The following is a 27,928-nucleotide window of genomic DNA, read 5'->3' as shown; positions in this document are numbered from 1 at the left end:
TCTCACAGTATTGTGAGAGGCCCCATGATTGGATGCCCCTTGAGTTTTTAATTCTCAAAGTTTTCCACACTGAGCCTCCAGCAATCAATTAGTCAATTATAGTTCAGGTTTTCCCACTGCAGTGCTGGATCCAACAGCAGTTTCAGCTGGTAACTGCTCAGGTAAGCTGTGACTCCCTGTATTCACCTTTCTCTTCAGTCTTGGAGGCAGTGGCTTGCTGTGTCCTCCCTTCTTACAGATCCAAGAAGTGTTGTTGGTTTTTCAGTCTTTTCAGCTCTTGCTGTTAGGATGGAGGGGTGACTTACAAGCTTCTTACCTGGTACTTTTCCTTTTAATTTAAATAAATATTTTTATTTTTTAATGGTGGTTGTTAACTTTTAAACATCTGTCTGGTAATATAATAGTATAGAATAAAATTAACCCATTTTAAGAGTATATAGTTCAGTGGGTTTTAGTAATTGTATTTCATTATATGAATATTTCACAATTTGTTTTATCAGTTGTCTGTTGATGGGCATTTAGGTTGTTTATGTTTTTGGCTATTACAGGTAAAGCAGCTATGGACATTTGTGTACAGTGAACATATGCCTTTATTTCTCTTGGTTGCATCATATGGTAGATGTCCATTTAACTTTTTTATTGTAATAAAATTCACATTCATAAAATTAACCATTTTGAAGTATACAATTCAGTGCCATTTAGTACATTCACAGTGTTGGGCAACCATCACCTCTATCTAGTTCCAAAACATTTTCATCACCCCAAAAGGAAAACTCATACCCATTAGGCAGTCACTTCGCATTTCCCATTTTGCCATCCCTAGAAACCACAAATCTGCTTTATGTCTCTATGGATTTACCTATTCTAGATATTTCATATAAGTGTGATTATAAAATATCTGACCTTTGTTTCTGGCTTCTTTTACTTAGTATGTTTTTAGGTTCATCCATGTTGTCGCATAAATCAGTACTACATATTTTTTAATAGCAGAATAATATTCTATTGTATGGATATACCACATTTTGTATATCTGTTAATCAGTTGACAGATGAGTTGTATCAGTTTTTTAACTATTGTGAATATGCTGTTATGAACATCTTTGTACAAGTTTTTGTTTGAATACCTGTTTTCAAATCTTTTCAGTAAGTACAGGTTTCCGCAGCCATCTGAAAGTAGAACATTCCTGTGGAACCTTTTGTAGGCTGAAATGGCATAGAGTGAAGAAGTAATTATCTTTTTTTATAAAGGTGAAAATCTTTTTTTTGATTTCTTTGGTTAGCAAAAACAGGTATTAACATAGGCCTTTTGTAAAAGTGAAGTGGCATAAAGGGAACTTTCGACAAGTGGGGAATACCTGTACTTAGTGTGATTGTTGGGTGATGTGGCAACTCTCTGATGTGTTGAGCAACTGCCAAACTGTTGGTCCATAGTAGCTGTACCATTTTACATTCCCATTAGCAATGTATGAGGGTTCCAATTTCTCCATATCCTTTGCAGTGCTTATTTTCCTTTTTTTAAAAAATTATCATCACCTTAGCAGGCATCAAGTGGTATTCTCATTGTTGTTTTCATTTGCATATCCCTCAGGAGTAATGATGTTGAGCATTTTTTCATGTGCTTGTTGACCATTTAAATATTTTCTTTGGAGAAATGTCTATTCAGATCCTTTCCCTATTTTTAAGTTCTGTTATTTGTCTTTTTGTTGTTGAATTCTAATAGTTTCTTACATATTCTGGATATTAGATCCTTATCAAGTATATGATTTTCAAATATTTTCTTCCATTTTGGGGATTGTGTTTTCACTGTCTTGATTACGTAGTCCAGCTTATTTATTTATTTGCTGCTATGATTTTGGTGTCATACATAAGGAACTGTTGCCAAATCCAGGGTCATGAAGATTTACATAATACTATGTTTTCTTTTAAGATTTTTATAGTTTTGACTCTTACATACTAAATCTTGGATCCATTTTGAGTTAATTTTTGTATCTAGTGTGAGGTAGAGGTCCAACTTTATTCCTTTACATGAGGCTGCCCACTTGTCACAGCACCATTTGTTGAGGAGACTCTTCTTTCTCCATTGAATGGTTTTGACATCCTTGTTGAAAATTAATTGATCGTATATGTATGCGTTTATTTCTTGACTCTTAACTTTTTCTCTATGTTTTTCCTTATGCCAGTCCCATCCCACCTTTTTTAAATTACTGTAGTTTTGTAGTAAGTTTTCAAATTGGGGAGTATGATTCATTCAACTTTTTCTTCTTACATTGTTTTGACTATTCAAGGTCTCTTGTAATTTCTTATGAACTTTAGGATCAGGTTTTCCATTTCTACAAAAATGGCCATTGGATTTTGATAAGGATTACATTGAATCTGTAGATTGCTTTGGGGAGTATGGCCATCTTAACAATATTAAGTCTTTCAACCATGAACAGAGTTCTTTCCATTTATTTGGGTTCTTTAATTTCTTTTTGCAATATTTAATGGCTTTCAGTGTACAAATTCTTGCACCTCTTTGTTACATCTATTCCTAAGTAGTTCATTCTTTTTGATGGTATTGTAAACGAAATGGATTTCTTAATTTTCTTTATGGATTGTTCTTTGCTATCGTGTAGAAATTTGTCTGATTTTTTGTGTGTTGACCTTGCATCCTGCCACTTTGCTGAATTTGTATATTAACTCACAGTGTTTTATGAATTCATTAGGATTTCCTGCATATAAGATCATGGCTTCTGCAAGAAGAGCTGCTTCTTGCTTTAAGTTTGGATGCCTTTTATTTCTTTTCTTGCCTAATTGTTCTGGCTAGAACTTCAAGTACAATGTTGAATAGATATGGTGAGAGTGAACATCATTGTTTTGCTCTGGATCTTATGTGGAAAGTTTTCAGTTTTTCACCATTGAGTTTGATGTTAGCTGGGTTTTTCAAAGATGCTCTTTATCATGCTGAGGAAGTTGCCTTCTATTCCTAGATTGATGAGTATTTTTTATCATGAAAGAGTGTTGGATTTTGTCAAATGACTAGTCTAGCTAAAGGTTTGTCAATTTAGTTCATCTTTTTAAGGAACCAACTTTTGATTTTACTCTCTTGTTTTTCTTTTCTTTACATTTATCTCCACTCTAATCTTTATGAATTCCTTCCTTCTACTAGGTTTGGTTTTAGTTTGCTCTTCTTTTTCTAGCTCCTTGAGGTATAAAGTTAAGTTATTGATTTGGGATCTTCTATTTCAGTGTCTACATTACAGATATAAATTTCCCTCTGATCACTTTTCGCTGTATACTGTAGATTTTTAGTATGTTATGTTCTCATTTTCATTGGTCTCTAAGTATTTTCTAATTTCCCTGTGGTTTTTTTCTTCCCTCTTTTTCTTGTTTAAGATTGTGTTGTTTAATCCCTACATTTTTTTTTTAATCCCTACGTTTTTGAGAATTTTTCAGTGTTCCTTCTTTCATTTGCTTGTTGGTGATGTCCTATTTCTTTTCTGAAGTGTATGTTCAACTCCCAAGCTCATTTTTTGAGGCCAACATTACCCTGATACCAAAGCCAGCTAAAGGCACTACAAGAAAAGAAAACTATAGGCCAATATCCCTGATGAGTATAGATGCAGAAATTCTCAGCAAAACACTAGCAAACTAAATTCAGCAGCACATTAGAAGGATCATACATCATGATCAACCAGGATTTATCCCTGTGTGCACACTAATGGAAGGAGAAATAAAAATCAAAGTCATCTCAAAAGGTGCAGGACAAACGTTTAACAAAATTTAACATCCCTTCATGATAAAAATTCTCAACAAATTGGGTATAGAAGGGATGTACCTCAACATTATAAGGGCTGTACATGACAAGCCCACAGCTAACATCATACTCAACAGTAAAAGGTTGAAAACTTTTCCTGCAAGATCAGGAACAAGATAGGGTACCCACTCTCTCCACTCCTATTCAGTATAGTACTGGAAGTCCTAGCCAGGGCAGCCAGGCAAGAAAAAGGCATCCATGTCGGAAAAGAGGAAGTAAAAATGTCTGTTTGCAGATGACATGACCTTATTTATTGAAAATCCTAAGGATCCTACCAAAAAAACTGTTAGAACAGCCACCCAGCTAGAATGAGAGGGAGTTTGGCTTACTTTATTGTGTTAGTTATCTATTGCTGTGTAACAAATCACTCCAAAACTTGGTGCCTTAAAACAACAGACATTTATTATCTGACAGTTTCTGTGGGTCAGAAATTCGGGAGCAGCTTAGCCTTGGGGTGTCCCATGAAGTTGCTCTCAGGCTGTCAGCCAGGCTGCAGTCTTATGAAGGCCTGAGTGGGGTTGGACAATTTACTTCTAAAACGGCTCACTCGTGTGACATGGGTAAATGCCTCAGTTCTTTGCCAAGTAGACATCTCCAAGGAGAACCTTAAAAGAAAGCATTAATGACGTGGCAGCCAGCTTCCACCAATGCAGGTGATCATGACAGAGAGCAAGGAGGAAGTTATAATGCCTTTTATGACCTAGTTACACTTTGTCATTTCTGCCAGGCTTTTTGGTGGAAGTTACTAAGCACAGCCACAGTCAAGGAGAAGGAAATCAGGCTCCACCTTTTGAAGGGGGAGGAGTATCAAACTGCGTGTCACTGACCAAGTGGAGGTAAGCAGTGCAAGAGACTCAGAATACCTCTTGATAGTGGCTTCCTGGAGCTTTCTTCATTAAATTATTAATGATTTCTCAAGGAAGAGGGGAATGCTTTGATATTATTTCTAAGACCAAGACTGTTGTTAAGACTTGGGCTGTTATTGAGATATATACTTACCTAGCATTGTTTTCCTTCTTCCACTTAGGAAGTCTTAAAATTCATGTACTGGAAAGAAAAAAAATGATAAAATCCAACTAAAAATATGTGAGTTTTTTTTTTCCTGAAGTTTTGTTTTGGAGACTGTTGATTGAAATAAAGAAATTCATCACCAGGATTTAGCAACAAAAGTTTTATTTCAGATGCTGTGGATTAGTAAGAAAGCTGATGTGAACTAGTCAAAAATATGAATTTTGTAATATCTTTAGAACATTATCTGATTCGGGGATAACTTTTTTTTTCTTTTAATTAATTAATATAATTTATTGATTTTTGGCTGCTATGGGTCTTTGTTGCTGTGCACAGGCTTTCTCTAGTTGTGGAGAGCGGGGGCTACTCTTCATTGTGGTGTGCGGGCTTCTCATTGCGGTGGCTTCTCTTGTTGCGGAGTACGGGCTCTAGGTGCGTGGGCTCCGTAGTTGTGGCTCTCGGGCTCTAGAGCCCAGACTCAGTAGTTGTGGTGCACGGGCTTAGTTGCTCCAGGGTATGTGGGATCTTCCCAGACCAGGGCTTGAACCCGCGTCCCCTGCATTGGCAGGTGGACTCCTAACCACTACACTACCAGGGAAGCCCTCAAGGGTAACTTTTAATTTGATGTAATCTTTTTTAAAAAAATTAATTTATTTATATTTTCGGCTGCGTTGGGTTTTTGTTGCGGTGCGTGGGCTTCTCACTGTGGTGGCCTCCTCCACTGTGGAGCACAGGCTCCAGGCGCATGGGCTTCAGCAGTTGCAGCACGCAGGCCCAGCAGCTATGGCTCGCGGGCTCCAGAGCGCAGGCTGAGCAGCTGTAGCACATGGGCCCAGCCGCTCCGTGGCATGTGGGATCCTTCCGGACTAGGGCCTGAACCCGAGTCCCCTGCACTGGCAGGGGGACTCCCAACCACTGCGCCACCAGGGAAGTCCCTAATTTGATATAATCTTAAACTTAGAAAAAAGTTATATGAATAGTGAAAGGAACTCCTATATACCCTTTAAACAGGTTCACCGATTATTTATGTTTTGTGACATTTGCCGTATTCTTTCACCTCTCCTAGCCTAGTCAGCCTAAAACCACCGGGGATAAATCTGTAATCTGATAAAGTTAGGTTTGTTGACTCATTGCAGTGAGAGAGGTCCCTGACCCGAGGAACCACAAGGCTTCGCACCGAGCAAAGGGTAAAATAGATTTCTTATAACATGTTGGAGAAGGGTGGCATTGATGTGAAATTTAAATGAAGTAGTGTTTTAATGGGGTCAAAGCGAAGCCAAGGCTGTGTGTGAAAGAGGCAACATCAGATCTGAGCTACGAAGTGGGCCTAGGGTGTTTCCTTGAAAACTACAAAAGGAAGAGGAATGTTGTGTTCAGAAAGCTCTTATCTGTAGTTCTGTACCTCCGTTAGAAACCGAGATTTCTTCTCTCTATCAAAGTTGCTTACTTACATCCTCTTAGCAAAAGTAGGATATTTCAGAAAGTTTACTTAAGTCATTTCCAGTCTTCTTCCCACTTGAGAGACAAGCACTGTTCTAATATTTTTCATGATAGATTAGTTTTGCCTATCCTAGAACTTCATATGAATGGAATGATGTGGATAAGAAGAGTGTACAGTTTCTTTCACTTAGCATATTTATAAGATTCATCTGTTTTGTTGCATCTTGCAGCACTTGTTACCTTTTCATTGCTAAGTAGTATTGCATTTTATTAATATACTTCAGTTTGTTTATCCATTTTCCTGTTGATGGACTTCTAGGCTTCCAGTTTTGGAGTATCATGAAGGTGGCTACTATGAACTTTTTTGTATAAAGTTTTTTGTCTATATATTTTTTAATTTTTCTTGGATGTATACCTGGGTGTGAAATTCCTACATCAAAGGCTAGGTTCATGGGCATATATGTTTAACTTCTATGAAACTACTAAAACTTTTCAAAATGATTATTCCATTTTGATTATTGTTGATTATTCACATCAACAGTTAATGAGAGTTCCCCGGTTGCTTCATATCCTGTCCAATGTTTCGTGTTGATAGTCTTTTTAATCTTAGCCATTATTATAGGTATAAAATAGTCTTTCATAGTCTTTCATTTTTATCCTCCTAATTACTAATGATGTTGAACATCTTTTCATTTGTTTATTGGCCATTTGTATATCTTCCTTTATGAAGTGTCTGTTCATGTCTTTTGCCCATTTCTTTAAATGTTTCCTTTATATTATTGTAAAAGTTCTTTATGTATTCTGGGTATAAGTCTTTGTCAGACACATCTTTTACAAATATTTTCTCCCAGTGTGTGGCATACATAATTCACTTTTTTTTTTTTTTACATCTTTATTGGAGTATAATTGCATTACAATGGTGTGTTAGTTTCTGCTTTATAACAAAGTGAATCAGTTATACATATACATATGTTCCCATATCTCTTCCCTCTTGCGTCTCCCTCCCTCCCACCCTCCCTATCCCACCCATCCTGGCGGTCACAAAGCTCGGAGCTTATCTCCCTGTGCTATGCGGCTGCTTCCCACTAGCTATCTACCTTACGTTTGGTGGTGTATATATGTCCATGCCTCTCTCTTGCTTTGTCACAGCTTACCCTTATCCCTCTCCATATCCTCAAGTCCATTCTTTAGTAGGTCTGTGTCTTTATTCCTGTCTTACCCCTAGGTTCTTCATGACATATTTTTTTCCTTAAATTCCATATATATGTGTTAGCATACGGTATTTGTCTTTCTCTTTCTGACTTACTTCACTCTGTATGACAGACTCTAGGTCTATCCACCTCATTACAAATAGCTCCATTTCGTTTCTTTTTATGGCTGAGTAATATTCCATTGTATATATGTGCCACATCTTCTTCATACATTCATCCGATAATGGACACTTAGGTTGTTTCCATCTCCGGGCAATTGTAAATAGAGCTGCAATGAACATTTTGGTACATGACTCTTTTTGAATTATGGTTTTCTCAGGGTATATGCCCAGTAGTGGGATTGCTGGGTCATATGGTAATTCTCTTTGTAGTTTTTTAAGGAACCTCCATACTGTTCTCCACAGTGGCTGTATCAATTTACATTCCCATCAGCAGTGCAAGAGGGTTCCCTTTTCTCCACACCCTCTCCAGCATCTATTGTTTCTAGATTTTTTGATGATGGCCATTCTGACTGGTGTGAGATGATATCTCATTGTAATTTTGATTTGCATTTCTCTAATGATTAATGAAGTTGAGCATTCTTTCATGTGTTTGTTGGCAGTCTGTATATCTTCTTTGGAGAAATGTCTATTTAGGTCTTCTGCCCATTTTTGGATTGGGTTGTTTGTTTTTTTGTTATTGAGCTGCATGAGCTGCTTGTAAATTTTGGAGATTAATCCTTTGTCAGTTGCTTCATTTGCAAATATTTTCTCCCATTCTGAGGGTTGTCTTTTGGTCTTGTTTATGGTTTCCTTTGCTGTGCAAAAGCTTTGAAGTTTCATTAGGTCTTATTTTTGTTTTTATTTCCATTACTCTAGGAGGTGGGTCAGAAAGGATCTTGCTGTGATTTATGTCATAGAGTGTTCTGCCTATGTTTTCCTCTAAGAGTTTGATAGCTTCTGGCCTTACATTTAGACCTATAATCCATTTGGAGCTTATTTTTGTGTATGGTGTTAGGGAGTGTTCTAATCTCGTACTTTTACATGTACCTGTCCAGTTTTCCCAGCACCACTTATTAAAGAGGCTGTCCTTTCTCCACTGTACATTCCTGCCTCCTTTATCAAAGATAAGGTGACCATATGTGCGTGGGTTTATATCTGGGCTTTCTATCCTGTTCCATAGATCTATCTTTCTGTTTTTGTGCCTGTACCATACTGTCTTGATTACTGTAGCTTTGTAGTATAGTCTGAAGTCAGGGAGCCTGATTCCTCCAGCTCCGTTTTTCGTTCTAAGATTGCTTTGGCTATTCGGGGTCTTTTGTGTTTTCATACAAATTGTGAAATTTTTTGTTCTAGTTCTGTGAAAAATGCCAGTGGTAGTTTGACAGGGATTGCATTGAATCTATAGATTGCTTTGGGTAGTAGTGTCATTTTCGCAATGTTGATTCTTCCACTCCAAGAACATGGTATATCTCTCCATCTATTTGTATCATCTTTAATTTCTTTCATCAGGGTCTTATAATTTTCTGCATACAGGTCTTTTGTCACCTTAGTGGGGTTTATTCCTAGATATTTTATTCTTTTTGTTGCAATGGTAAATAGGAGTTTTTTCTTGATTTCACATTCAGATTTTTCATCATTAGTGTATAGGAATGCCAGAGATTTCTGTGCATGAATTTTGTATCCCGCTACTTTACCAAATTCATTGATTAGCTCTAGTAGTTTTCTGGTAGCATCTGTAGGATTCTCTATGTATAGTATCATGTCATCTGCAAACAGTGACAGCTTTACTTCTTCTTTTCCGATTTGGATTCCTTTTATTTCCTCTTCTTCTCTGATTGCTGTGGCTAAAACTTCCAAAACTATGTTGAATAAGAGTGGTGCGAGTGGGCAACCTCTTGTTCCTGATCTTAGTGGAAATGGTTTCAGTTTTTCACCATTGAGGACAATGTTGGCTGTGGGTTTGTCATATATGGCCTTTATTATGTTGAGGAAAGTTCCCTCTATGCCTACTTTCTGCAGGGTTTTTATCATAAATGGGTGTTGAATTTTGTCAAAAGCTTTCTCTGCATCTATTGAGATGATCATATGGTTTTTCTCCTTCAAGTTGTTAATATGGTGTATCACATTGATTGTTTTGTGTATATTGAAGAATCCTTGCATTCCTGGAATAAACCCCACTTGATCATGGTGTATGATCCTTTTAATGTGCTGTTGGATTCTGTCTGCTAGTATTTTGTTGAGGATTTTTGCATCTATGTTCATCAGTGATATTGGCCTGTAGTTTTCTTTCTTTGTGACATCCTTGTCTGGTTTTGGTATCAGGGTGATGGTGGCCTCGTAGAATGAGTTTGGGAGTGTTCCTCCCTCTGCTATATTTTGGAAGAGTTTGAGAAGGATAGGTGTTAGCTCTTCTCTAAATGTTTGATAGAATTCGCCTGTGAAGCCATCTGGTCCTGGGCTTTTGTATGTTGGAAGATTTTTAATCACAGTTTCAATTTCAGTACTTTTGATTGGTCTGTTCATATATTCTATTTCTTCCTGATTCAGTCTTGGCAGGTTGTGCATTTCTAAGAATTTGTCCATTTCTTCCAGGTTGTCCATTTTATTGGCATAGAGTTGCTTGTAGTAATCTCTCAGGATCTTTCGTATTTCTGCAGTGTCAGTTGTTACTTCTCCTTTTTCATTTCTAATTCTATTGACTTGAGTCTTCTCACTCTTTTTCTTGATGAGTCTGGCTAATGGTTTATCAATTTTGTTTATCTTCTCAAAGAACCAGATTTTAGTTTTATTGATCTTTGCTATCGTTTCCTTCATTTCTTTTTCATTTATTTCTGATCTGATTTTTATGATTTCTTTCCTTCTGCTAACTTTGGGGTTTTTTTGTTCTTCTTTCTCTAATTGCTTTAGGTGCAAGGTGAGGTTGTTTATTCGAGTTGTTTCCTGTTTCTTAAGATAGGATTGTATTGCTATAAACTTCCCTATCAGAACTGCTTTTCCTGCATCCCATAGATTTTGGGTCGTCGTGCCTCCATTGTCATTTGTTTCTAGGTATTTTTTGATTTCCTCTTTGATTTCTTCAGTGATCACTTCGGTATTAAGTAGTGTATTGTTTAGCCTCCATGTGTTTGTATTTTTTACAGATCTTTTCCTGTAATTGATATCTAGTCTCATAGTGTTGTGGTCAGAAAAGATACTTGAAACAATTTCAATTTTCTTAAATTTACCAAGGCTTGACTTGTGACCCAAGATATGATCTGTCCTGGAGAATGTTCCATGAGCACTTGAGAAAAATGTGTATTCTGTTGTTTTTGGATGGAATGCCCTATAAATATCAATTAAGTCCATCTTGTGTAATGTATCATTTAAAGCTTGTGTTTTCTTATTTATATGGTATCTTTTGATGAGTGGAAGCTTTTAGTTTTGATGAAGTATAATGCATTACTTTTTGTTTTAAAACTTTTATAGTTTTAGCTTTTGCAGTAAGGTCTGTGATTCACTTGAAATTAATTTTTATTTATGGTGTAAAGTGTGAATCTCAAGGTTCATTTGTTTTCCATTTGGAGATCCATTTTTTCCAGCATCATTTGTTGAAAAGACTTTTCTTTTTCTCACTGAATTGCTTTGGTACCTTTGTTAAAAATCAAGTGACTGGAAAAGTCTGGGTCTGTTTCTAGGCTCTTTATTTTTGTTCCATTGGTCTATGTGGAATACTGTATATTAATACACTTTGCAAAACTATATAGAATACTTATTAGATTGGTACAAATAGGAAAAACCTTTTCCATTCACGTTTCGATAGCACTGGAGAGCGTTCATATGATCATCCTGTAGCCGGTGATATTTGGAGCCTTTTCAGCATGGTACTTTATATATTCCTATGTTACTTTTTTTGTGACATGCGAGATTGATGTTCACTTTTATTCTCTTCTGTTGTAAAGATGAGAAAGCACTTGTGTTGTACGGAGTTCTGAGGCTAGTAAGTAAGAAACTTCAGGTACCTTTCTTTAAATAGCATAGGTGTCTATACATATATTATAAAGATCTGGACAGAACTTCATTTCACTGTGCAACCAAGAGAGATGCCTTGGGTCCTTGTATCGATAGTTTGAAGGGAAAGAGGAGGAGAAGACAGAGCCTCATAGAAATTGTGATTTCCTTATAAAGCAAAATTAGTCTATAACCGTGTAAGTTACCTATATTTTGGAACTCAATCATTATTCTGAATTACAGTAAACTTAAAAGTAAGCAGTAGTTGCAATTCATCTGCACAGGAGAGAGGGGTAAGAAATTAGAAGCTGGAGAGATTGGATCTCAAATACAAATCTGTGTTGTTGGGATACTAACTAAATATTATTTATAAGTTAAAATGTTTATGTTTACTCTAGGTGAAGGACTGTTATCGTGTGTTTATGGAATTTTCTTCAATAGATTTGTGAAACTGCTAGAAATTAGAAAGTGTAGGTCTCTGTTCCTGGTATGTCCTGCAGTCCTGGCTCCTTTCCAATATAAATGCCAGTAGTCATCTTAATCTTTTTGATAACTAAAAAACATTCCCTCCAATTTCAACACTGTCTCCAGAATTTACCACCCTTGTTGAGAATTACTGGTCTTAGATTTGGAAAGGTGAGGAAATTAAGTACTAGAGTAAGAAATGATGCAACGTATTTGTAATCATATACTGCCTAAATCTAATTAAAATGGATAATTTGAGAATTTTAAAATTAAAATGGCTGATTGTATATTCTTATTTTTCCTAGTAAAATGAATGAAAGTAAAACTGGAGGCTCACAGAATCCCAGTAAGTAACCATATTTAAAATATTTTCAAATTTATTTTAAAATGTTAAGATATTTTACTCTTGCTTTTTTATTACAATAAATCTTTTTAGACTGGTACTCAAACAATAGGAATGAATTTCCTGATATTCTTAGTTCATGTTTCTGTATACTAAAATAAAATGCTGTGTGTATTCATTTCAACAAAAATCTGCTAGAAAAGGATAATTTGCCGAATATTATTTGTATTCTCTGTGTATTTATCAAGTATGGTTTGTATCTGAATAAAACAGTATTACTTATTTAATAAATATGATTTTTTTACCTTTTTGTGTGATTTTTTTCTTCTTACAAAAGATAAAATGCAGATGAGAACAGTTTAAACAGCATATGAAAGTTTAACATGAAAAGGAAAACTTGCCTGTTAGCGCTCACAGCAGTCTTCTCAAACAGATGCAGACCTTTGCTTTTAGTTGTTTTCATTTATTAGTTATAAACAGTACATATTGATTAGCTACTATGGAAGATGGAAATTTTAAATTGTTACTTTATACTCCTTTGCCACTACTTCTCCCTGATCTACCCTTTATAAAATTTATTTTTTGATTCCCTCTCAAAGTATTACAGTTAAAACTCTGTATCTTGACTCTCACTTATAGAGTATCTGATAACTCCATATCATGTTGGATATGGAAATTTGTGCTCTTAAACCTCCTCTACTTTGCTTTCCTGCTTTTACCTACAGACTTCTATCAACTGTGCTAATAGTTCTGAAACTTAGTAATTCATGGACTACCTTCACATATTTGCCAAATGGAAATACTACCTATTACTGTTATTTACTTAATATTTTTTTTAAGATTGACTCAGTTTTTTACTTACATGAATATGTTCATTTTATTATTGTAACATAACCAGTATCATTTGCTGGAGTATAATAGAAGATGGTCTTAATAAATATAATGAAGTCAGAACAATTTTACTGAATTTTAAACATTAAAATTAAACAACAGCAAAGTACAAATAAAAGAAATAAATAAAGTACAAATAAAATAAATAAATAAAAGGTAACCTACTTATAAAAATGCATGCCTGAAACCTAGTCTGTTCTGTGTCCAAGGGTCTCGGTACTGGGCAAAGGGAGGAGGAGAACAGATGGAAAGCACAGGTCCACAGCATATAGCAGATGCAGCTCCATCCAGCATTCACCTTAAGGACTCCTCTTACATAATCTCAGCTAATTCCTTGTATTCCTCTTCCTCTTGATAGCTGCATGCACACTTACAGCTGAAAGTATAGGCACTGGGGATGAAGAAGTTAAGACAGGAGCTGCTGGTGTAAGAGGTCCAATAAACAAATGGCAGTTTGCTGCAATTGATGTGGTCAGGTACTCTGTATGGGGGAGGAAGGGGATCCGAAACCTTTTAAAAGATTGAGGGAAGGGCCTTTCAGTTACTGCTTATTAAGCTGGAGTGAGGGAGGACAAATATGGGGGGATGTTTCACAATACTAAGTATTAGCTCACGCTGTTTCTTTCCAGTCCTGCAGTCTATTTTCTGAGTAGCCTATTAACAGATACAGTATATTTTCAACACATAACATCCATTCTTGATTACATGTATTAGTTAAGGTAAATATGATTAGCTGCTGCAATAGGTAAACCCTGAAGTTTTAATGGTTAATACAGTAAACGTTTATTACTTGGTCAAGTTACAGTTTAACGTGGATTGGTTAGGGGAGATTGGACAGATAGGGAGTTTCTGCTCCACGCAGTAACTTAGATTCACGTTCATTTCATCTTTTATTGGTTTGCCGCCTTGAGATGCTCAGAGTCTTTGCAGCTAGTGATTTTCTTATTGTTTTATTAGTATGGTATTAGAAATTTGCTGAACAGGTAAATATCATAAGATAGAAAGGATTGGTAATTATAGTACTAACACTCAGTTCTATCTGTGTGCCATACCCTTTTAATTATATTGCTGTATACTCTCTCATTTAATCCTCATTAAGGCATAGTTTGAGGTAGGTGCTGCTGTTGTCCTTATTTTTTTTTTTTGCGGTACGTGGGCCTCTCACTGTTGTGGCCTCTCCCATTGCGGAGCACAGGCTCTGGACGCGCAGGCTCAGTGGCCATGGCTCACGGGCCCAGCCGCTCCGCGGCATGTGGGTTCTTCCCAGGCCGGAGCACGAACCCGTGTCCCCTGCATCGGCAGGCGGACTCTCAACCACTGCGCCACCAGGGAAGCCCGTATTATTTTTAAGATGAGGAACTGGAACGATAAAGTGTTTATGTGACTTGTTCAAGGTTACACAGCAAGAGTGTGGAGCCAAGTCTTAACTCAGATCTCCCTGACTCTACAATTTGCCTTAAAAAAATTTTTTTTATTATTGTGGTAAAATACATATAACATATCAATAGAATTCATCATCTTAACTATTTTGAAGGGTACAATTTGATGGCACTTCATACATTCACAGTGTTGTGCAACCGTTACCACTATCTAGTTCCAAAACATTATCATCCCCCCAAAAGAAAACTCTGTCCATTAGGCAATCACTTCTCATTTCCCCTGTCCTCAACCCGTGGAGACTACCAGCCTGCTTTTTGTCTGTCTCTGTGGATTTACCTATTTTGGATAACGCAATCTATTGTATAAATGGAATCATATAATATGTGACCTTTTGTGCTTGTATTCTTAGATTTAGCATAATGTTTCTAGGCTCATCCGTGTTGTAGCATGTATCGGTATTTCATTGCTTTTTATAGCTGAAAGATACTCCATTGTATGGATATGGTATATTTTGTTTACCCATTCAGCCATCCATTGATGGAAATTTGATTTGTTTTCCTTTTTGGCTATTGTGAACAGTGCTACTGTGAACATTAGTGTACAAGTATTTGAACATCTGTTTTTAATTCTTTGGTATTATATATACTCAGGAATGGAATTGTTATATCACATGGTAACTGTGTTTAACTTTTTGAGGAACTGCTGACTATTTTCCAAAGTGGCTGTACCATTTTACATTTCAGCTAGCAGTATATGAGGGTTCTGATTTCACCAGCTCCTTGCCAGCATTTGTTATTATCTGACATTTTTATTGTAGCCATCTTAGTGGGTGTGAAGTGGTATCTCATTGTGGGATTTGCATTTCCCTGATGACTGATGATATTAAGCATCTTTTAATGTGCTTATTGGCTATTTTATATCTTCCTTGGAGAAATGTTTATTCAGATCCTTTGTCCCGTTTTAAAATTGAGTTGTGTGTTTATTGTTGGGTTGTAATACTTATATATTCTGGACACTAGACCCTTAAAAGGTATATGATTTCCAAGTATATTTAACCATTCTGTAGATTATCTTTTCACTTTGTTGATGGTGTTCTTTGATGCACAAAAATTTTAAACTTTGATGAAGTCCAATTTATCTATTATTACTTTTGCTTTTGGTGTCATGTGATATCTGAAAAACCATTCCCAAACCAGCGTTTTGAAGATTTACCCCTGCATTTTCTTCTAAGAAAGAGTTTTATAGTTTCGGCTCTTATGTTTAAGTCTTTGATCTATTTTGAATTAATTTCTGTATAAGGTATGAGATAGGGATTTAATTTATTATCTTGCATGTGGCTATCCAATTGTCCCAGCCCCATTTGTTAAAGAGTCTATTCTTTACCCATGGAATGATCTTGGAATACTTGTTCAAAATTAATTGACCATAGATGTATGGTCATTCTGGATTCTTTTCCATTGATCTATATGTCTAGCTGTATGTCATTACCACACTTTTGATTTTTGTAGCTTTGTTAATAAGTTTTGAGTCTTCTCTCTTTGTCTAGCTGAAGGTTTGCCAGTTTTGTTGACCTTTTCAAAGAACCAACTTTGTTTATATTTATTCTATTGTTTTCCTATTCTCTATGTCATTTATCTCTATTCTAATCTCTATTATTTCCTTTCTTCTGCTAGTTTTGGGTTTAGTTTGTTCTTTTTCTGGTTCTTTAAGGTTAAAATAAAGTCATTGATTTGGGATCTTTCCTTTTTCATATAGGCTTGCTATATGAGTCTACAAGCCTAAAGATCAGCCAGAGGTGAAAGCTTGGAGTTTCTAGGGTCATTTCTGAGTATGCATCCAGTCCTGGGCATGTGGTGTCCTTCTAGATTCCCTGGTATATTTGGGAGCTTTTCAAAGCCCTTATTTTCCCATGTATCTTCCTTTTCCAGACTCTTCTTTCCTAGCCTTTTTGGTCTGTGACCTGCTTACCCTGTGTGTTATCCTTTGCTTCAAGCTGCTGCCTCTAGTATATTTGTCTTAAATGTTTTTGACAGTCAGACTCCAGCCCTGAGAAATTTCTGAGGCAGGTGAAACAAGGGCAGGCATCTGAGCCGGTCCCTTGGGGAGCCACCATACAGGTCAGAACACACATTTCTTTGACAAGGTCCATATTACCTCCTCTTAGACAATCCACACCAGGAACATGGCCCTAAGGAACAATACACATTGAACATGGGCCTAAGGCCATTGCCCAGCTGGAGAGTGGGGGATGGTTGGCAGGTAAGTTAAAATGCCACAAATCTCTCATCAAATTTTGGCAGCTTGTTTCTTTATGAAGCATTCTTCTGATTATTTTAAGTTTTTAAATCAGATTTCAGATTTTCTGAAAAGTTGATTCTGATGGTTTTGGCAGCATAACCAAATGCACAACCAGCATTTGGCAGGTTTTATTGCTTTAGAGAGATGGAGTTTCAGAGTTTCCTAATCTGTTGTTTGCAATGAGTTGCCATTTAAACAACACACTGGGATTCATCATTAAAGATTAATGAAAAAAATGTAAAGTCACATTATTGTTTTAGAAGTACGTATTGGAAGTTTTAATTTACTGATAACAATATAAAGTGATTTGCTCTCTCAAAAAGAATTGAACACATCAATTGAGAGAAGCACCAATTCCATAGGGTTTTTTTTTGTTTTTGTTTAAAATTTTTTTATATCTATTACTTTTTTCACTGTTAGCTTGTGTTTTCTGTCGAAAAAATGATGACTGTCCTATTAAATATGGAGAAAAGAAAACTAATGAGAAATGGAATCTCACTGTACATTACTATTGTTTGGTGAGTATAATTTTTAATTAAATCCTAGCAATCTGGTATTCTTCTAAAGAAGAGAATTCGATCCTGATGGCTGGTTTCTGAGAAATGGATAAGTCATTTAACTTTTCTGGATCTCCTTTTGCTTATGTGTAAAAATAAGATTTTTCATTTATCAAATTCTAAGATTCTGAAATTACTTGGTACGTAGAAATACCTGTCATCATTACCTGCTTATTTTTGTCTAACCCTTTAGGGCCTTAGTGGAAAAAACGAGAAAATGGTTAGGTCTCTAAGGGAGTTGTTCATTTTAGTACTTTGTTTTCATTGTTGCTAGTGATAAGTCTCAGAAAAGACTTGTTTGAAGGTTTAAGAAGTAAAAGAAAAGTATTTTATTTCACAGAGAACCTGGAAAGAAAAGTTCTGACTAAAGGTAATAAATACTTGTGTAAAAGGAAATAGGTTAATTTATGTGTCACTCAGAAGAAAGAAAAAATGTCATATTGAGAATTAGTCTCTCATTTGTTCCCCATTCCCTCCACCAGCTTCTCACCTCACTGAATCTGCCTTAAGATATTAGTGGCACCATCACTGCCTTAGCATGCTAAGGTTGCATGAGCACATGCAGCATTTCTTGGCACTTGTATTAGTTATATATTGCTGCTTAACTATTTATCCTGAAATTTAGCAGCTTAAGCAACATTTATTGTCTCAAATGGTTTCTTTTTTAAATTAATTTTTATTGGAGTATAGTTGATTTACAATGTTGTGTTAGTTTCTGCTGTACAGCAAAGTGAATCAGTTATACAGTGAATACATATATTCACTCTTTTTTAGATTCTTTTCCCATATAGGTCATTACAGATTATTGAGTAGAGTTCTCTGTGCTATGTGGTAGGTTCTTATTATCTATTTTATATATAGTAGTGTGTATGTGTCAATCCCAATCTCCCAATTTATCCCTCCCTCCCCCCCACTTCCCCCTTGGTAACCATAAGATTGTTTTCGACATCTGTGACTATTTCTGTTCTCAAATGGTTTCTGAAGGACAGGAATCTGGTATTGGGTGAGCTGGGTGGTTCTGGCTCAGGGTCTCTCATGAGGATGCAATTGAGATGTCAGCCATGGTTCAGTCATCTGAAAGCTTGACTGGGCTGGAGTATCCATCTCCAATGGCTCACTCACGTGGCTTTTGGCCTCAGTTCCTCCTAACTGTTGGCAGAAGGTCTCAGTTCCGTACTTCCTGGGCTATAGGGCTGCTCACAGCATGGCATCTGCCTTCTCCCAGAGGAAGTGATAAAAGAGAGAGACAGAGGGATAGATATACACCAAGATGGAACCATATGACCTAGTTTTTACAGTTGCATACCACTGTTACTTTTGCTTTATTCTGTTAGAGGTGAGTCGTTAATTCTAGCCCACACTTAAGGGGAAGGAATTAGTTCCCACCACTTTAAGGAAGGGGTATCAACAAATTTGTGGACATATTTTTATACCCACAACAGCATCCATGTTAAAACTCTTTAGATGTTTCCTTGAGAAATCATCTAACATAAATTCTTGGTGTTTCTCTAAAATTTGTAGACTGGTCTAGGAACCTACTTACTTTGTACCAAGATTTAAGGGACCATGAAGTTGACATTCCAAACATATTTGTAAGTTAGAGCCTTATAGTCTGCATCACAAAAGAAAACCTTTTCATTTTTCTAAAGAGTGTGTTTTACTTTTTATGTAGTAGAGTTAAGACAACTATTTTATTAGTCAGTGGGTTATTTTTTCATAATTCTTAAGTAACATATATCACTTTTGGGTTTTTTTAAGGATATATTATACTGATTAAAATAAAACTCTGATCACAAATCTGAAGTATGTTGGAGTTATTTAATATGCTTAAGTTGGTCATATCAAAATTTCCCTTATATTCTTTATTTTATTAATGAGTATAGTAATCCTGAAACATACTGACCCTAGGCTCAACACTTAAAAGATTCTGTTTCATTGTGAACACGAAAGTATAGTAATGTTATAAATGGTAATGGAATGTTAGAGCGGAAAGAGACTTGGAAACAACCTAGTCTATTGTTTTTATTTTTGTGTTTAATGTCAGAAACATTAAATTACTTGCCTAGGCTTTCAGGAAGTTGGACACAGAGCCTGGTTTGCAAAGTCAGGATTTCTTATTCACAGTCTCATGCTTTTTCTTGATTCATGTTCCTTTAACATATTTAAATTAAAGTTAAAACAGATTTTTTAAAATTCATTTGCATTAACTACAATTCAGTAGATTCCCTATAAATATGTCTTCTATGATTCAGAATCCAGCGAGATTTAAAGTTAACCTAAAATATCACTGATAATTATCTCCATAGTATTCATTATTATTACATATACGCCTTTAGGTATATGCCACTTTTTTTCCCCTAAAGCTTGATTATAAGTGTTTTTTGTTGTTTTTCTTCCTTTCTTTTTCTGTTATTTTCTGTAATACTTTTTAGAAACCAGTTTGGTTACATGAACTGTTAATATACAGTGTCTTCCAAATCAAAGAATGTGAGTAGCCTCTTACTTTGACCATGAAAAATAACTATTATAGGTAAGAGATACTTAAAATTTGAATTGTTTTATGCCCATTTTTTATTGGAATATTATAGGTATATATTTTTTATTCCAAACTAGTTTCTTAGAGTTTATTTTCTAATTGAGAATATATTCATAGTTGATGTCAAGTGGAATTTGGCAGAGGGGTAAAGAAGAAGAAGGAGTTTATGGTTTTCTAATAGAAGATATCAAGAAAGAAGTGACTAGGGCTTCGAAACTGGTAAGTAAATTATTTTACTCATTACACCTAATACCATAAATATTGTCAATACTAAGGAAGTCTATTCTATCACTTTCTCTACTAGAAATCTGTAAGATATTGTTTTTATGTTCCAATGCTTATTTTTGTCAAATACAGTAAATTTTAGAAGAACATTTTGCTAAACCAACCCTGGATAAGATATGTGACGATACTGATTTCACTTCCTTATCTTCTTCTGACTTACCCATCATTTCATCCACTCTTACCATCAGAATTATGACCATACTTCCACTCAGCTGTTCTTCAGACCTCCAATCCTGAGGCAACCCAACTATTAACTTTCATTCTTATATCTCATTTGTTGGGTTGGAATGAAAGATTGACATGGAAATTACACAACTATACAGACTAATGATTTATGATCTCAACATCTCTTGTGGCTCTTCTGTGACATGGTGTTCTTGTGTTCCATGCCTTTTGTTCTCCAAGATAGATATTCTAAACCTTAACTCCTTATTCATTCAGTTATAATTTGTGAATCTTTTGTGTGATAGCTTACTATGTTATGCAATGAACAGACTGTAGGTCTCCATGTGGCCTGAGTAGAAATAATGAGAGTTAAGAGAATGAGAAGATTGGAAGTACAGGGGTTTCTGTTCAGAGAATGTGATAATGGAATTGATGATTTCCATGGTGGAGCAGTTTGGGGTGATGAGAGGATTCTTCATTACACTGGAGTGGTGATGAAGTGCATTGACACATTTTAGTTGAGGAAGTCAAAGAAAGGTTGTCCCATCAGTGCAGAAGTCATTTAGAATGACAGCAAGAATTAAAATACAGAGAAAGGTGCCAAAGTCTGGAGGTGGAGAACTGACCAGGAAATTATTAGATGGCAGAGAGTAGATGTCATTAGGTTCAAAGGACCATATCTTTTTAAGTCTGATAGAGTAGTGGCCTACAATCTGCCACACAGAACTAAAATAATGTTCTGCTTGTCCTCCTTCCTGCCTCTATCCATATCCCACTCCCACTCCTTGCCAAGTCTGGAAATTAAGGAGGCTGGAAAAATAAGCAGCTTCATTCAAGAGATTCTATAAGGGAAGCATGCAGAGACCTTTCTTTTAGTTGAGACAAAGAAATGGAAGCAATTATTTTTAAAGATGTTGAAGATGCAGAGGAGTTAACGGTAAAATAGAGGTTCTAAGGTACAAGGGAAAACCTTGGGAAAAAGGTTAACAGTGGCATTTATCTAAGGGCCATGTGGAAGTATTAGTATCAAAATTTCTCAATCTTCTGGTGATAGTGAACTTGTCATGAAACATGACCTGTATAGGTCCCCTTGCAGTTTGGAAATGTTTTCTTAAGACATCTGTAACCTCTCTGAGTATATTGTGAACCTTTGAGAATATCTTGATACTGAAGAGGTGTCTGTATTTGTGACCTTACAGTAGAATTCCATACGTCAGTTTACAGGGAGAACCTCAGGTTGGCAAAGTATACAACCTGGTGTTGTTTGACGGGTCAGCAGTATAATCTCTCCATCAGTGGCCATTATAGTTGTCATCTCAAGGGTTCCAAGATATTTTAGGTACTGTTCTGTATTTTACTAATGATTGATTCATCTAATAGTCTTTCTGTTTATATACCACCGTTATATTTAAGTTAGTGGCAGTGGTATTGTATTTGTTTGCTAGGGCTGCTGTAATAGATTACCACAAACTGGGTTGCTTGAAACAGAAATTTATTCTCTCACAATTCTGGAGACTGAACGTTCCAAATCAAGCTGTTAAAGGGATTGATTCTTTCTGGAAGCTCTGAGGGATAATCTGTTCCATGCTTCTCTTCGAACTTCTGATGCCTGCTTGGCAACCTTTGGCATTCCTTGGTTTGTGGCAGCATAACTCCAATCTCTGCTTCCATCTTCATGTGGCCTCCCCCTGTGTGTGTCTCTTAAATCTCCCTCTCCTTTTACTTATAAGGACACCAGCCTTTTGATTGAGGGACCACTCTAAATCCAAGATGAACTCATCTTGAAATCTTTAGCTTTCAAGATACTTGTAAACTAAAGATAGCTTTGTAGATACTTGTAAATCAAGTATCTACAAAGATCTTGTTTCCAAATAAGGTCACATTCAGAGGTACCAGGAATTAGGACTTGAACATATCTTTTGAGGGAATCACTACTTAACCTACTGTGGGTATCTAACACTTTTTCATTTGGTTAGGATAGAGTGATCCTAGCCAATATTTTACAGATTGGTTTTTAGTATTGTTTTGCTGTTGTCCTTAATAAATATTTCCTAACTATGTGTTTTCTATTGAAATTTGAATGACACTTTCATGTATAACCATTATGTTTACAAACCCTTCCGTTTAAAATATTTTAGCAGATACGAAGGAAATGAAGCTTCTCTGGTTAGAGGTGTTTCCTTTACCAGAAATTGTTATGGGAGTGAATCTTTAGTCCCTTTAGATTGTTTCTGGGTAGAACAGGTTTTTTCAGGAAATTTCTTTAATATACTATCTTCACAGCTGTTGTATGATGAAAATAATTTTCAGACTCTCCACAAAGAATATTCATTTATACCTCGGTCTTATCTATAGTACTCAAGTTTTGTACGTGTTATAACTCCTATTTTTATACTTGCTTTTAGAAATGCTGTATTTGCAAGAAAACCGGTGCTTCAATTGGATGTGTCACACCCCGATGTAAACGAAGTTATCATTTCCCATGCGGACTTCAGAGAGAATGTATTTTCCAGTTCACTGGCAATTTTGCGTGAGTTAATTAACTGTTGAATATGAAAGAAAATGTAAAAGAAAAATGGAAAGTGGATCTCCCAATTATATAATTCCTTTGTCAAATTTCTTTTCAAAGCTGCATTGAGGTTTTATGTATACTTTAGATATGTGTGTGTGGGTGTGTGTACATATATATATAATTTCTCTCCCCTTCCTTTATGATCATTTCTATTTGCAGAGTCTGGAGAATTGCAATATCTGTAATGGGCTTAATGATTAATATTCATCTCTAGCTTTCAGCTCTAGAATGTAATATGGAACTGTTAATATACTCATATTCAGTGAAAATTTCCAGCTTACATAATTCTAGATTTTATGTCATTCTTTAGATTTAATAGTTTACTTTTTTTTCACAGGGACATATGTGTTTCTCATTGAGTAAAGTGAAGGCATGTAAATTTGGTGGAGTCCAAAAAATAAATATTATGCCCTGGGATGCCCCTAAAAATATTTGCTTCTTGACTTTAGCTCTAAACATCAAGATTTTATGAATTTTGGTATTTGGTATCATGAGTGTTTTATTTCTTTTAGTCTTTGTGCTCTTGACCTATTTAATGGATTGTTTTCTATGAGAATTGCAGTTTAGAAAATACAAATGGAAATACATTTAGTGGGTTAAGAATAAGTTATTATTTGCATTTTATTTGTTATATTATTAATATATTATTTTTAAGTTTAAGTTCCTTCCTTTGATTTTGTGCAAGGTTGAGTACAATGGTGTGTATACTCTGTTGCTAACAGTATTACGTAGGATTCTCAACATAATATTAGTTACTGAAATTCTGTGAAGTAAATCTCACCAGCAAAAGGTTCACATTTTGAAAATTCAGCTCTCCTTAGTTATAGATTATGAGACTGATTTATAGTGCCGTTGTTCCAGTCTGTTGTAGGTTAATTACGAGAGAGACGAATGAATTTTCCCTTATAAACATGAATTGTAAAGCTAGTCTAGTTGTGCTGTATAATTTATTAGATGTTTTAAAATAATATACGTTTTTAGGTCATTTTGTTGGAACCATCGACCTGTTCAGATAATTACATCTAATAATTATAGAGACTCCTTACCATGCACCATTTGCTTGGAATTTATTGAGCCTATTCCAACTTACAGCATATTACGAAGTCCTTGTTGTAAGAATGCTTGGTTCCATAGAGACTGTTTACAGGTAAGATGTTTTGTCAGCTTTTTCTGGTATAAAATTTGTTGCTTGCTAATTTGAATTTTAAATTAGAAAAAATTGATGTGTATTTTAGCTCTTACTACTTGTAACTTTTTAAAACAGCTTTATTGAATCAAATTTTACATATAAAATTCACCCTATTGAAGTGTACAATTAATGTTTGTTTGGTTTTTTTTTTTGCGGTACGCGGGCCTCTCACTGCTGTGGCCTCTCCCGCCGCGGAGCAACAGGCTCCGGACGCGCAGGCTCAGTGGCCAATGGCCCACGGGCGCAGCCGCTCCGCGGCACGCGGGACCCTCCCGGACCGGGGCACAAACCTGTGTCCCCTGCGTTGGCAGGCGGACTCCCAACCACTGCACCACCAGGGAAGCCCTACAATTAATGTTTTAATAAAAGTTTAGATACTACCTTTTAAGGTATATTTACACTTTTAAAATTTTGTTGTTTTAACCTAAGGATTTTGTTTGTATTTCACAATGAATAATACACAAATTTTAATTCCCAAGTTCATTTATATATTTAAGCTTAGAAAACAAGATATGTGAAATAATTAACTGTAAGCTAATTTAATGTTAAGAGGTCTATTTTTTTTAGCTGTAGTAAACACTATCATAACTTTTTGACAGTAAACTGATTACTATCTAATGAATTGATACTAATATTAGTTCTTTGAGAGCCACCTTGTATGTCAAACCTGACGACAAGTTTTCAAGTAAATGAAATATCATAAAACACACATTAAACAATTTAGTTTCTTCAATTCAGAAGATAATTTAAAATTTTTAAAAGATCCCAGTTATTAATAATGTCCAATATATAGTATAAATGTGTGAAAGTGCCAATTGTTAGACAGTTATAGTTGATAGAATGCCAAGTGACACAGGGTTTACTTAAGTTTATACTGTTTTTTAAAGCTTGGCTTTTATTATTGTTTAGTAAAATGAAATGTTATTATTGATTACAAATTAACTACAAAAGTTCTTTTTTTTAAGTTAGGAGATGTAAATCCTCTTATATTTCAACAAAATCTTAGAAGTACTAACAGTAGTCAAAGTAGTAAAGCTTGATTACTTCCTGGTTTTTTTTGTATGAGCCTTGAACTCTTATTCTTAGTATTAGTTAGTTATTATTAGTTATCAGTTAAAAGTGGCAGGATGGAGCCTATTTTGTTGGGTAAATATTAGAAATCCTGTTCATTCTTACAAAGAAGTGTTTGTAAAGGGATCTAGCGTGCAGTTCATAAACATCATGAAGTGCTATCTTTACCTATTGAGGAAGAAGTTCACATTATGTGAGAATCTTTAAAAGGTAATTTATCTTAATTCAGGGTTTGTATTTGAATGAATTGAATGTAATTGCTGCCAAATGTATCATCTTGTTAACTTTGTATAATTTGTAGTAGTATGCTATTTTTCAGGACAAATAAGATTTGCCTCATTATGCATTAATAATGAAACAGAGAGAGGTTCTCAAATTTGACCTAGTATTCATAGGACTTTTTGTGAACTCCGAAAATACCACGTTTCTAATTCTGTCATTAAAAACTAGAAGTAGTACTACTAACAAAAATGTAGGTCTACTTTATGCAGATATAAGGTCATGGCTCCATGGACACCTGTCTGTGATATAAATATTAACAAGCAAGCAATTATTACTTGGTTAGAGCACACCAGGACAGAGCTCATTCTTGAGTCATTGTTCCTTAAAAGAACTCCAGTGGCTTTTCCACTCTGATACAAGTCTTAACTGAAATAGTAAATGGAGTCTACCCTGTTCAGGTAGCTATAATAATATTCAAATAATTTTTTTTAATCTCTGAACTCCATTAATGTAAAAGAGTTGAAGGAAGAACAAACCTATGCAGTAGGATGAGAATTGTATGTGGTTAAGCAAATTTCATTTGTGACCACTACAAATGCTATATACATTGGGATTTTGTGAGGAGAGACTATAGATTAATATCAAAGAAATTGACTTTTCACTCTGTATGCAGAGAATTGTCACTATTCTTGTTCAGTTTGGATTTCTCACATCATTGCTGTGGTCTTGTTGGTATCATTCATATGTCCTATGCTGTTTTTCTTTTCTCCATGCTAGACAGTTCTTGTATCATATCCTATACTTAGTAAGATCTTGGTATCTGTGTACAATTGCTCAAAGATCCTTTAGGTTCAGCAGAGACTTCATTAACTTGTTGCTTCCCTCTCACATGTTGTGTGTGTGCTACCTGCTAGTTGTTTGAACCTGGATTCCTCTTTGTCCACTTCTTTCTTCACCATCCACAAATCATTCTCCAAGTCTGTCAGATCTGCTTAATATTTTTGGTGTATCCTTTTTTGTTGCTACCCTCTACCTTAAACCCTTTGTGATTTCACTTCAGACACTTTTTTTTTTTAACTAAACTTTTGCCGGAGGCCACTAACTCCTGCATGCCTTATTCTCTGTCAATTCTTCACACTACTAACTTTAATTTACCTGTCTATTTTAATTACTTAGTTCAGTATGATCAGCGTGTAATTTCTAAGTATATTATTATTATTTCCCCAATCACATGTACTCTTTTGCTATTCCCTCTCCTTGTATTGTCTTTTGTCCTATTTTCCTGGCACACCCCTACTCCTTTCATACTTAACTTTGACCGTACCATCCCTGTGACATTTTTGTCAGGCTCTTACATAAACTTCAGTACTTCTTCCTTTCTCTTCCGTATATACTTTTTGTTTATTTGTTTAGTTATTTTTAAATAAATTTATGTATTTATTTTTGGCTGCGTTGGATCTTCATTGCTGCGCACGGGCTTTCTCTGGTTGCAGTGAGCAGGGGCTACTCTTCTTTGCAGTGCGTGGGCTTCTCATTGCGGTGGCTTCTCTTGTTGCAGAGCATGGGCTCTAGGCACGCAGGCTTCTGTAGTGTGGCACACGGGCTCAGTAGTTGTGACTCGTGGGCTCTAGAGCACAGGCTCAGTAGTTGTAGCACACGGGCTTAGTTGTTCTGCGGCATGTGGGATCTTCCCGGACCAGGGCTCGAACCCGTGTTCCCTGCATTGGCAGGCGGATTCTTAACCCCTGCGCCACCAGGGAAGTCCTAAAAGTATTTTTTAAAAAGTATCTATGGAAGAGAGGGAAGATCCCACATGCCGCGGAGCAACTAAGCCCATGTGCCACAACTACTCAAGCCCGCACGCCTAGAGCCCATGCTCCGCAACAAAGAGTAGCCCACACTCGCTGTAACTAGAGAAAGCCTGCATGCAGCAGCGAAGACCCAACGCAGCCATAAATAAATAAATGTATTAAAAAATAATAATACTTTTATAGTATATGCCTACTCACAAGAATTCCTTGAAATAGGATCTAAGTCATTTTATGTTTCTATTTTTGGTACTAGCATAGTGTTTGGCGCCTATATAGTAGGGATTAAATATTTATTAAATGAGTGTGTGCTACTAGCTTTTTAAACTGGTGATTGGCTACGCTTTCTCTCTCTTTCTGCTGCTTCTGTATTTTTATTTGCTGAAGCAGTGAGAATAGGTTTTATGCTTCTCCCCCTTAGGAAGAAAACTTACAGAGATTGAGTTAAAAACAGAACCAACGATGCTTTATATGTAACATTTATTTAAACATCCTTCCTAGATGGAGTAACTAAAGATGTTTACTGTTTTATTCACAGAGAGTGATGGACAACACAATATTTGGGAACAGAAATGACATTAGATACAAAGGGTTGAGAAACACATATTGGTGATAGATGTAAAGAACAGTCAATTCATTAGCTTAATTTTTTTTCCCATTGGGAGAAATATCCCCAAGTTTTAGCACTAGGGTAACTTAGTTTATCAAAGTTTATGAACCACAA

The 27,928-nt window shown here is 35.7% G+C and overlaps 1 protein-coding gene across 12 annotated transcripts in view; it reads left to right on the top strand.

Annotated features, from left to right (window-relative positions):
• The window catches only part of G2E3 (G2/M-phase specific E3 ubiquitin protein ligase), a 65,612-nt gene that overhangs the window by 10,822 nt on the left and 26,862 nt on the right, over positions 1-27,928 (top strand). For 5 of the 12 annotated variants that reach the window (XR_002174119.3, XR_002174118.3, XM_019924099.3 and 2 more), the window contains 5 exons: positions 12,193-12,233; positions 17,220-17,317; positions 20,010-20,111; positions 22,748-22,872; positions 23,896-24,061. Coding sequence is in view for 10 of the 12 variants with exons in the window: in XM_019924099.3 (XP_019779658.1) it covers positions 12,193-12,233; positions 17,220-17,317; positions 20,010-20,111; positions 22,748-22,872; positions 23,896-24,061 (532 nt within the window). In the remaining 2 variants the exon portion in view is untranslated. Of the gene's footprint in view, positions 1-4,522; positions 4,632-12,192; positions 12,234-17,219; positions 17,318-17,345; positions 17,497-20,009; positions 20,112-22,747; positions 22,873-23,895; positions 24,062-27,928 lie in introns of those variants that run through there. The other 7 variants (XM_019924100.3, XM_019924101.3, XM_019924102.3 and 4 more) reach the window with 7 other exon arrangements.

Source organism: Tursiops truncatus, chromosome 2, assembly GCF_011762595.2.
Source record: "Tursiops truncatus isolate mTurTru1 chromosome 2, mTurTru1.mat.Y, whole genome shotgun sequence".
In the NCBI taxonomy this organism is placed as follows: domain Eukaryota; kingdom Metazoa; phylum Chordata; class Mammalia; order Artiodactyla; family Delphinidae; genus Tursiops; species Tursiops truncatus.
Note: the sequence above shows the minus strand (reverse complement) of the source record. Positions and strands in the feature narration are given on the sequence as shown.